Raw genomic sequence first — 12300 nt, forward strand, 5'->3', positions numbered from 1 at the left:
TGCCTATGAAGACAAGTGGGACAAGCGTGTCCGCTCCTCTGTCAACCATCAGCCTAAGGAGCACCTCTAACATCTCTCCCACCAGTGTCTCCTCAGTCAAGGATTTAACGCTGAGTGGGTGCTCCTGCTGGTTGTTTATCTAGTAGATGGAGAAAAGCGTTGAGAGGATTGTGAGTGTTATCACCCCTTCCCCTGGGCCACCGCTTGCAGGACCTGCCCATCAGCAACATGCAGATTTAGGGCTCCAAGGCACATATTGCCTGAAGCACTATTTATTTCAATATGGTCGGTTCCATTATGCCAGTGGCGCCATTTTCCTCTCTATAGTACAGGCGGAATGGCGGGTCCTTCCTCCCTCCTTCCAATCTTTCTCTATCCCCTCATGGCGACTTAGCCTTCTCCTCCGATTGGCCGGTCTCCACACATGAACGCAAGCGGCTAATCGCTGCACTCGGGCAAAGCCTCAGTTTCATCTCTCCTCCATTTGGACGGACGCTGTTGGGGAAGCAGGACCTCCTGACCAGTGCTGCTGAATTTTTTACACTGGGAGCGTGTGATTTATACTAGCAGATCTAGGTAAAGGCAGCCATTACACCTTAAATAGGAGTATCTATTCCTGTGCAGTCCTGACTGGTTTTATTGGTTTATTCACTCCCACTTGTACAGTGTGTGGTTTAGTAACCCTCTCTACTGCCAGGCCTGACCCTAAGGGACATCCCTCACGCCAGACAATCTTTGCAATTTATTATTCCTTCTCCAAGTGCAATACTAAATTTCCCTATGGTCAGTCTACTTCCTTATGTGATGTATGCCAACCTCCTGGCCAAACGCCTGTGGCTTCCGCACCCCTGCCACCCTCAGTATTGCTCACTTCTGGTATGAGGAGTCTGGATCCAGAATGGGCCCACACCCTTTTTAGAACAGTTGATAATCTAGTGTACATAACTGTCCATTTTGGGGATAATGTTTACTCGCCGACCCCGAAAGTGAACCAGTTCTACGCGCCTGCATTAGATTTCACCATCGACTTCTGTTTCACCTCCCCTACCAGAGGTAAGGTCTGGTGCTTCCTCTCCCTCTAGAGAGGTTTTGTCGGAGGATTAACTGTTCTACCCCTCTCCCCACCTCGCTGGAGGTACTTTATTAGAGCTGTCCGTGACACCTTACAGGTCACGGATTTTGCACCTTTCCCTTCAACTGACTCAATTTCCTTGTTTCAGCCTCAACGTCCCCAAGCGGTTTTTCCAGCTCATTTGGAACTTGAAGGTATTGTCTTTAAGGAATGGAAACACCCGGAAAAGAAGTTCTCACTCTAGCCATCTGGATGTTTTCTACCCTTTTCAAGAAGGGAATTTTTTTAAATGGTTTAGCTCTCAGACACTCGATCCTCCAGTTTCTTACTGGTCTATGGCGGACTCTACTTCTTTTAAAGATTCTCTGGATCGCCGTGTGGACTCCTTTGCAAAAAACTGTTTTGAGGCCTCTGGCTACGCCCTTCACCCGATTTTGTTTGGGTGCACAAACTTTGACTTGGACTGCTTTCGGCCTCCCTTCTGGAAGAACTTGTGGATCTGTCATACTTTACCTCCAATACTTTCAAGTATCTCTGTGAGGCTGCATGTCTGGTAGCTCGGACCTCGGCCTCTTCTGCTGCTATCTGCAGGACTACTTTGCTTAAAGAGGCTCTGTCACCAGATTTTGCAACCCCTATCTCCTATTGCAGCAGATCGGCGCTGCAATGTAGATAACAGTAAAGTTTTTTTGTTTTTTTTTTAAACGAGCATTTTTGGCCAAGTTATGACCATTTTTATATTTATGCAAATGAGGCTTTCTAAAGTACAACTGGGTGTGTATTGTGTGTGTGTACATCTGGGCGTTTTTACTTCTTTTACTAGCTGGGCGTTGTGAATAGAAGTGTATGATGCTGACGAATCCGCATCATCCACTTCTCTTCGTTAACACCCAGCTTCTGGCAGTGCACAGACACACAGCGTGTTCTCGAGAGATCACGCTGTGACGTCACTTCCTGCCCCAGGTCCTGCATCGTGTCGGACGAGCGAGGACACATCGGCACCAGAGGCTACATTTCATTCTGCAGCAGCATCGGCGTTTGCAGGTAAGTCGATGTAGCTACTTACCTGCAAACGCTGATGCAGAATCAACTGTAGCCTCTGGTGCCGATGTGTCCTCGCTTGTCCGACACGATGCAGGACCTGGGGCAGGAAGTGACGTCACAGCGTGATCTCTCGAGAACACGCTGTGTGTCTGTGCACTGCCAGAAGCTGGGTGTTAACGAAGAGAAGTGGATGATGCTGATTCGTCAGCATCATACACTTCTATTCACCACGTCCAGCTAGTAAAAAAAGTAAAAACGCCCAGATGTACATAACTTTAAACACGCCCAGTTGTACTTTAGAAAGCCTCATTTGCATAAATATAAAAATGGTCATAACTTGGCCAAAAATGCTCGTTTTTAAAATAAAAAAAACGTTACTCTTGTCTACATTGCAGCGCCGATCTGCTGCAATAGGAGATAGGGGTTGCAAAATCTGGTGACAGAGCCTCTTTAAAGCTTGGTCTGCTGATACAGCTTACAAGTAGCCAATGACTGTGCCCCCTTTTCCAGGTTCTCCCCTATTTGGACCTAGATTGGACAAAATTAGCTCAGAGGCTACGGGTGGCACCATATTCCTCAAAACTAGGTCAAACAAACGACTCCAGTCAAAATGGCTTATCCTCGTTTTCGGTCGTTTCATGGGTTCTCCAACACCACTTCTTCCAGACCAGTCCAACCAGCATCAGAAGGACAGAATTGAAGGCTCGCCCCTCCTGTCGACCCTGGCCTCCACCTGCAAAGGCTGGAGCCGGCAAGGCCACTTCTGCCTGAAGGTTTGCTCCCACTCGATTCATCTCTGGTGGGGGGCAGGCTTCTGCGCTTCAAGGACATCTGGCTCTCACATTTTGGTCGCCTGGGTTCGGGAGATGGTGTCCTCAGGGTACAAAATAGATTTTTAACAGCCCCCTTCCAGAGCATTTCTTTCAGTCCGCTATTCCAGTCCCCCTCCAATGAGGCAGCCTACGAGTAATCAACGCTCTGCTCCTTCAAATGGGTATCATTCCGGTACCCTCGAAATAAAGGTTCCAGGGTTGCTATTGCAACCCTTTTGTCGTACCGAAAAAGAACGGCTCGGTTCGGCCCATCCTGGACCTTAAGCATCTCAACGCACATGTTCAGGTCCGTCATTTTCGGATGGAATCTCTCCAAACTGTAATTTCTTCCATGGAACAGAGGGAATTTCTTTATCCGTGGGTGGTTATCTGCACATTCCTGTTTGCCAACCTCACTAACGATTCCCATGCTTTGCTGTTCTGTCCTGTTATTACCAATTCGTGGCCCTTCCCTACGAGTCTTTACGAAGGTTCTCTACGTCTTGATGGTACTCTTTCACACCAAAGGGGTGTCTTGTCACCCACCTGGACGACATCCTGATCAAGTCCCACTCCAGGTAAGATAACGAGACGGCTCTCCAGATTCCTCTGAACACCCTAAGTTGGTTTGGTTGGATTGTCAACCGATCCAAATGATGCCTGTAATCGTCCCAGCAAATTGTTCTTAAGGGTCGCCTTCGATACTCGTTCTGCAAGGGTTTTCCTTTTCTATCGATTCTTCAGGATGGGCTGTGATCTCCACAGGAATCATTCCTTCCAATCAACCTGCTACAATTGAGAGCCATTTTCCTTTGCTTACTGCACAGGACATAGTCGCTGTTTGCACACCTGATGCGGGTTAAAACGGACGATGATATGGCCGTGGTGTAATGACTGAGTAGGGAGACAGACAGGTGAGCCCTAATCTACCCGCCACTCAGTCCCTGCCTTCTTGCACGGCCCATCCTAGGCGATGGCGTACAACTGGGCGACGGTCCCTACGCTCAATATGTGCACGTTGGACAAACAGACAAGGGTACACAGAAGCTAAGGGAAATGGGGCAGTTGCCCACGGCAACACCGTGAGCAACAGGCGTAGTGAACGAGCCGAGTCAAACCAGGAGTGTACGAGGTACCAAACGCAGAGCAGGAGCGTAGTCAGTAAAGCCAGGGTCAAAATGAAGCACGGTCAATAATAATAGTAGTAACAGCAGAGCCAGGAAACAGGAAAGAATCACAGGCAGAGACAAGCAGGAAATGAAGGTATAAATAGACCGAGGGCGGGAGCTAGAACCGTCTGGCCAGGCTGTGATAGGTTCTCCCAGTCCTGAGCCTACCAGCCTGAGTGGTAGCAGATCGAGTCACTCTATCAGACTTAGGAGCAGGTGCAGACTGATTAACCACGGGCGTCGACACAGAAGCTGTGTCTGGCAGATCCTTTACAGTACCTCCCCTTTTATGAGGGGCCACTGGACCCTTTCTAGGTGGACCTGGCTTATTGGGGAACCGAAGATGGAACCTCCTGAGCAATACCCCAGCGTGTACATCCCAGGCGGGTACCCAAGTCCTCTCCTCAGGCCCGTATCCTCTTCAATGGACCAGGTACTGGAGGGAGCCTTGGATCATCCTGCTGTCCACAATCTTGGCCACCTCGAATTCTACCCCTTCAGGGGGTGAGAACAGGGACCAGAGGTTTCCTCGAGGTAGCCAAGGACGGGGAGCAGCATTTCAGGAGGGAGGCATGAAACACGTTGTGTATTCGAAAAGACGGGGGTAACTCCAGTCGGAAGGAGACAGGGTTAAGGACTTCAATGACCTTGTACGGCCCCTATATACCGGGGAGCAAATTTTTGGGACGGGACTTTAAGTTGCAAATTTTTTGAAGACAGCCACACCAGATCCCCGACCACAAACAAGGGGTTAGCAGAACGTCTTCTATCTGCCTGAGTCTTTTGTATGCTCTGGGACGCCTGAACCTGGGCCCAGACTGTGCACAGTTCCCGATGAACGACGACTACCCCGGGATTGTTGGAACTACCAGGTGAAACGGAGGAGAACCGTGGATTAAACCCAAAATTACAGAAAAAGGGGGAGACCCCTGACTAGTTACTGACCCGGTTATTAAGGGAAAATTCGGCGAGTGAAATGAAGGAGACCCAATCATATTGACAGTCAGACATGAAACACCTTAAATATTGTTCTAGAGACTGATTAGTCCTCTCGGTTTGGCCATTAGTTTCAGGATGGAAGGCCGAGGAAAAGGACAGATCAATCTCCAACTTTTTACAGAAAGCTCTCCAAAACAATGAAACAAATTGTACCCCTCTGTCAGAAACAATATTGACAGGAGCCCCATGGAGACGCAGGATGTGTTTGACAAACAAGGTAGCTAACGTCTCAGCATTCGGTAGTTTCTTGAGGGGCACAAAGTGGCACATCTTACTGAAGCGGTCTACTACAACCCACACCCCCGACTTGCCTTGAGATGGAGGCAGATTGGTGATAAAATCCATGGAGATATGGGTCCAAGTTCTCTGGGGAATGGGCAAAGAACATAGTAAGCCCGCTGGTCGGGACCTGGGAGTCTTGGACCTAGCACAAATTTCACAAGCGGCGACGTAGGCCTTAACGTCTTTAGGCAACCCAGGCCACCAATAGTTTATGCCAATGAGGTGCTTGGTACCCAGGATGCCTGGATGGCCAGATAGTGCAGTGTCATGATTTTCCCTGAGTACCCTTAGCCGGAATTGCAGGGGAACAAACAACTTGTTCTCAGGAAGGTTCCCGGGAGCTGAACGTTGATCAGCCGCAATTTCAGAGACTAAGTCAGAATCAACAGAGGAAATGATTATATCTGGGGGCAAAACACAAGCAGGGTCTTTCTCCGAAGGAGGGCTGGCCATGAAGCTACGCGACAGTGCATCAGCCTTAATATTTTTAGACCCAGCCCTATAGGTGACCAAAAAGTTGAATCTAGTAAAAAAATAACGCCCATCGAGCTTGTCTCGGGTTTAGCCTCCGGGCAGATTCTAGGAAAACCAGATTCTTGTGGTCGGTAAGGACTGTTACCTGGTGCCTAGCCCCTTCCAGGAAGTGGTGCCACACTTTAAATGCCCATTTAATGGCTAGGAGTTCACGGTTGCCAACGTCATTTCTCTCTGTGGGCGAGAACTTCCTGGAGAAGTAGGCACAGGGACGGAGATGGGTGAGGGACCTGGTACCCTGGGATAAGACAGCACCCACTCCCACCTCGGAGGCGTCAACCTCCACGATGAATGGCTCCATTTGGTTAGGCTAAATCAGCACTGGGGCCGAGATAAAACACTTCTTAAGGACCTCAAAAGCCTGGACCGCCTCTGGAGGCCAGTGGAGGAGATCAGCACCTTTGCGAGTAAGATCCGTAAGAGGCTTGGCGATGACCGAGAAGTTAGCAATAAATCTCCTGTAATAATTAGCAAACCCCAGGAAGCACTGTAACGCCTTCAGGGAGGCAGGTTGGACCCATTCAGCCACAGCCTGAACCTTGGCAGGTTCCATGTGGAATTCATGAGGAGTGAGGATTTGACCCAAAAATGGTATCTCCTGCACCCCAAACACACATTTTTCGGTTTTAGCAAAGAGTTTGTTTTCCCGAAGGACCTGGAGCACCTTCCTGACATGCTCAATGTGGGAGGACCAGTCTTTGGAAAACACAAGTATGTCATCAAGGTACACTACAAGAAATACCCCCAGGTAGTCTCTTAAAATCTAATTTATGAAATTCTGGAAGACCGCGGGAGCATTACACAACCCAAAGGGCATGACGAGGTATTCGAAATGACCTTCGGGCGTGTTAAACGCAGTCTTCCACTCATCCCCTTCTCTGATTCGGATAAGGTTATAAGCCCCCCGTAGATCAAACTTAGAGAACCATTGGGCCCCCTGAACCTGATTGAAGAGATCAGTAATGAAAGGAAGGGGATACTGGTTCCTTACAGTGACCTTATTCAAGTTTCGTTAATCGATGCACGGCCTAAGACCACCATCCTTCTTCCCTACGAAGAAGAAGCCAGCACCTACCGGAGAAGTAGAGGGGCGACTGTAACCCTTGGCCAGGCATTCCTGGATATACTCTCTCATGGCTTCACGTTCGGGACAAGAGAGATTAAATATCCTACCTTTAGGGAGCTTAGCTCCTGGTACCAAATCGATTTGCGCAATCGTATTCTCTATGAGGAGGTAACGCTTCGGAGGCCTTTTTAGAAAAATCATCAGCGAAGTCCTGAATAAACTCAGGTAGAGTGTTCACCTCCTCAGGGAGAGAAATAAAATTAACAGAAAAACATGACGTCATGCATTCATTACCCCATTTGGTAAGATCCCCAGTATTCCAGTTAAACGTGGGATTATGCATCTGCAACCAGTGAAGGCCTAAAACCAAATCGGACGATAATCCCTGCATCACCAGTACAGAGCACTGCTCCAAATGCATGGAGCCAACAAGGAGTTCAAAAACCGGGATATGCTGCGTAAAATAACCATTAGCAAGTGGAGTGGAGTCAATACCCACTACCGGGACAGGTTTAGGCAAATCAATCAATGGCATAGCTAGAGACATAGCAAATTCCACAGACATAATATTAGCAGAAGACCCTGAATCCATGAAGGCACTGCCGGTAGCAGACCTACCCTCAAAAGAGACCTGAAAGTGAAGCAAGATCTTATTAGGTTTCATATTTACGGGAAATACCTGTGCGCCCAAGTGACCTCCCCGATGGTCACTTAGGTGCGGAAGTTCTTCCGGCTGCTTATTCTTACGCCTAGGACAGTTCACTTGATGCTTGTCATCCCCACAGTAGAAGCAGAGACCCTTCTTCCTGCGAAGCTCTCTACGTTGTTGGGGAGACACGGAGGCCCCGAGTTGCATTGGTTCATCCGAGTTTTCCGTGGAAGAACAAAGCAACGGAACCTCGGGAGTCATCATGGGGGAGCCAGAGGAGAAAGCGAAAAAACGTTCAAGTCGTCGTTCCCTGAGACGTCGGTCAAGACGTACCGCTAAAGCCATAACCTGATCTAGAGAGTCCGAAGAGGGATAGCTAACTAAAAGGTCTTTCAGGGCGTTAAACAGACCCAATCTAAACTGGCACCTCAAGGCAGGGTCATTCCACTGAGAAGCTACACACCACTTCCTAAAGTCAGAACAGTACTCCTCAACGGGTATCTTACCCTGACGTAAGGTCACTAGCTGACTCTCGGCAAAGGCAGTCTTGTCAATCTCGTCATATATGAGCCCGAGAGCAGAAAAAAAAATCAACAGAGGAAAGTTCAGGGGCGTCAGGAGCCAAGGAGAAGGCCCATTCTTGGGGCCCGTCCTGGAGCCGGGATATAATTATACTCACTCGCTGGCTCTCAGAACCTGAGGAGTGGGGCCTTAGACGGAAATAGAGCCTACAACTCTTCCGAAAGGAGAAAAAAAAGTCTTCTGGTCCCCTGAGAACCGGTCAGGCAACTTGAGGTGGGGTTCAAAAGGTGAGGTGGGGGGCACTACCAGGGTAGCATCACGCTGGATGCCCCTCTGAGCCAGGGCTTGGACCTGTAGGAAGAGGCCCTGCATTTGCTGAGCCAGGGTCTCAAGGGGGTCCATAGTTGTGTTAGGGACCAGGGTAGAAAAGGTATATGGGCCTGTGATTATGTAATGTCGGGGTAGGGAGACACAGGTGAGCGCTAATCCACCCGCCACTCAGTCCATGCCTAATTGCACGGCCCGTCCTAGGCAACGGCGTACAACTGGGCGACGGTCCCTACGCTCAATATGTGCACGACAGACAAGGGTACACAGAAGCTAAGGGAAATGGGGCATTTGCCCACGGCAACACCGTGAGCAACAGGCGTAGTGAACGAGCCGAGTCAAACCAGGAGTGTACGAGGTACCAAACGCAGAGCAGGAGCGTAGTCAGTAAAGCCAGGGTAAAAATGAAGCAATGTCAATAATAGCAGGAGCAGCAGAGCCAGGAAACGGAAAATAATTTCAGGCAGAGACAAGCAGGAAATGAAGGTATAAATAGACCGAGGGCGGGTGCTAGAACCGTCTGGTCAGGCTGCGATAGGTTCTCCCACTCCTGAGCCTACCAGCCTAAGTGGTAGCAGATCGAGTTACTCTCAGACTTAGGGGCAGGTGCAGACTGATTAACCACGGGCGTCGACACAGAAGCTGTGTCTGGCAGATCCTTTACACGTGGCTTATCTAAATCACCAGGGCGTCACTCGCAGCAATGGCCGAGGCTGCAAAGATTCTGAACTGGGCGAAAGCTCACTTTCCTTCTCTGACGGTAGAACACATTCCCGGGGTCGACAACTGGGTCACAGATTTTCTCAGTTGCGAAAGGTGGATCCCGGGGGTGGTCTCTTGACCAGGAGGGCTTTGACCAAATAGGTCTCAGGTAGGGTCACCGGGACATGGACCTGATGGCCTCCATGTTCAATCGCCAGGTCCCCTGCTTTATTTCCCCTGAGCACGAGATCTGGAGGCCTGAGCCTTGGACTCTCTTGGGGATTCCAATTTGGTTTTGAATGTCTTAGTCTGCACCTTTTGAACCCTTGCGCGACCTCTCCCTTCATTTTCTGAATTGGAAAGTAGTTTTCCTGGTTAGTGACATCCATCCGGAGTATCTCTGAGTTGACGGCTTTGTTGCTGTTCTGCATTTGCGACTTCATCAAGGCGGTGACCCACACGGTACTCTCTTTATTTTTATTTTTTACCTAAGGTTGTTTTGGCTTTCCACAAAAATGAGGATAGAATTTTGCCGTCCTTTTGTCCATCTCCCAGTCATCTGAGGGAGCGTTCCCTCCTCAATCTGACTGTCTGCGCCTTGTGGACTTATCTTTCGATCGCTGCTTCCTTCCTGAGGTCGGATTCGGTGTTCATCTTCCTGGAGGGTCCCAGGAAGGGTTGGCGGCCTCCTAAGGCCACTGTTTGTTTGCGTGGCTTATTGGATTCTGGTCAAGATTGCCCCATTTCAGGTCACGGCACACTCTACCAGAGCGTTTGGAGCTTCCTGGGCTGTGCGCCATTCAGCCTCTGCCCTTCAGTTGTGCAAGGCGGACACGTACTAGTCTTTGCACACTTTTGTCACGTTCTACCAGATGCATACCTTTTACTTCTGCAGACTCTTCCCTGGGTCGCAAGGTCTTGCAGGCATCTGTGAAATAGCCGACCATGTCCTGTGTTCTTTTTCCACCCTTGGTGACTGCTCTGATACGTCCCATGGTCTGTCATCCCTCCCCCCATGTAACGAACGAGAAAACAAGATTTTTTGAGTACATGGCAAAAAATCCTTTTGTTATCCAGTTCATTGGGGGACACCGCTCCCACGCATTGTTTTAAAGGTTTTGTTTTTTATGGTTGTCCGTTTGAGGACTTATCCTTTTGGTGTTTGACATTCCCCTCTCGTTTCTGCTTCTCCTACTGCTTGCGGACAGACTGAATAGCTGATTGTCTGAGGGCAGGGTATGTATTTTAGGATGGATCACTTTTTTATTTCTTAGTGTCAAGCCTTCTAGTGGCATCAGCATATACCCACAGTCTGTGTCCCCCAATGGGCGAGAAAAGGATTTTAGAGTGTGTACTAAAAAAATCCTGTTATACAATCAACAGAAATTACTGTATATACATGTAAGCACACTTGTCTCCAATTTAGGCTTCAATTACAGTTTCATAAAAAGATTTGTCAGGGAATTTTGTGAAATCCACACTTGGGCTAATGCCTGTATGTTTTGATTTTTCCAGGAATTGAAGGCGACTGCTTGTCGCAGTAGAGAGCTAGCCTTATGCAATAGAAAATAGTAAAAAAAATGTCTTAAATATTGTTCATTGTTTTTCTTACTATAGAGGAAGATGATGTCCCCATAGAGCCACCAAGTGCAACAACTATGACAACAATTGGCCTCCCCGCAACTTCTGCTACGTTTACAAATGTGTTTGGCAAAAGGAGTAGTATAATTATAACGCCAAACACTAATCTGAAAAATAAAAAAAGCAAAACCAAAGACATCCCTTCAAACCTGCAGCTAATTGTCCCGGACCAGCATCTGTCTACAGTACAGCAAAATACTGATAAAGATCAAATGACTGATGAACCTAGAGTATCTGCTGGAAGTGTGATCAGTGATTTTATAATTTTGGATGATGATTATTGCAACAATGAAATCAACATTGACCATAAGAGCCAAGAACTTAATAACAAGTGTGCAGTTAACACATTTGAAGGTAAAAGGTGTTCATTGCTGTTCAACAAATGGGAAGACCAGTCCAAAATGGGAACGTCTAAGATTTCCTCAAGGTTTGTTTTCTTTATTATTTAAAAAAAAAAAAAGGATTTCTTTGCAAAGCACAATTGAACACTTTAAAAATGGTAAAGAAGACTTCTTTTAGGTCTCTTGCGCACGGTTATTTTATAAGACTGGTTTAAATTCTTGTACACTTCCGAGTTACTGAAAAACTCTTCGGCCCCATGCACAAGACCGTAAATTTAGTCCGTAATTAAGAACCGTAATTACGGACCCATTCATTTCTTAGGCTGACACCTTCCCTTATATTTACGGGAGGCTGTCTGTGCCGTAGAAAGGCTCCGAAAAAGATAGGACATGTCCTATTTTTTGCATTTTACGGACCGTGCTCCCATACTTTTATATGGGATCACGGGCCGCCAATGAGGGTGGCTGCTGCCGGCCGTGCCTGTAATCCCAGACTGTGATTACAGCCACGGTCGTGTGCATGGGGCCTTACCTAAAAGTATTTTGCAAAACGGATTAAGATCTAGAAAAAGCGGTCGTCTTCTCTTCTCATTGTCAGAGACCTGAGTAATCTTAGACTGGTTGCAAAGGACATTCAGCCTTGCAACCCCATATAAATGTGATTGTCACACATGATTCTAGTTTGGCATTGTGCACTTAGCAGAGTATAGAAAAGCAGCTTCATTGAAAAAATTCTGAATGTCCGCCTGCGCTATTTAATTTTGATTTTCTATTAAATAATTTAAATGCATTTCTATATTAAATAACTGTTAATTTCTAACTAAAATCCTTGTATGGAATAAGTAATAAACTAGTAATTAGTAATACGTTTTGTAATGTTTAATGAAAGAATTATTTACCCTGAAGTGCTCATGTTATTATTTATTTGTTAATTTTTTTTCCTTTGCAACATCCATACAAATAAAGAATTGAAATTGAAGGGAGTAATAGGAGGTCATCATCCAGTTATAAAACCACTCCGCTTACATTGCCGAATCTGAAGCTGAATACATGTAGCCCTAAAAAAGGACAAAAGAGAGAAGAAGGATGGAAAGAAGTTGTTAGGAGGTTAGTGGCTTGTCAAATAAATTATTTTCTTGT

At 47.4% G+C, this 12300-nt stretch overlaps 1 protein-coding gene across 2 annotated transcripts in view; it reads left to right on the forward strand.

Moving 5' to 3' along the window:
* ANKHD1 (ankyrin repeat and KH domain containing 1) overlaps positions 1 to 12300 on the forward strand; it is a 277970-nt gene that overhangs the window by 249732 nt on the left and 15938 nt on the right. For both annotated transcript variants that reach the window (XM_075856368.1, XM_075856369.1), the window contains exons 26-27: positions 10796 to 11246; positions 12127 to 12267. In XM_075856368.1, coding sequence (XP_075712483.1) covers positions 10796 to 11246; positions 12127 to 12267 — 592 coding nt within the window. The remainder of the gene's footprint in view (positions 1 to 10795; positions 11247 to 12126; positions 12268 to 12300) is intronic.

Source organism: Rhinoderma darwinii, chromosome 3, assembly GCF_050947455.1.
Source record: "Rhinoderma darwinii isolate aRhiDar2 chromosome 3, aRhiDar2.hap1, whole genome shotgun sequence".
Classification (NCBI taxonomy): Eukaryota; Metazoa; Chordata; class Amphibia; order Anura; family Rhinodermatidae; genus Rhinoderma; species Rhinoderma darwinii.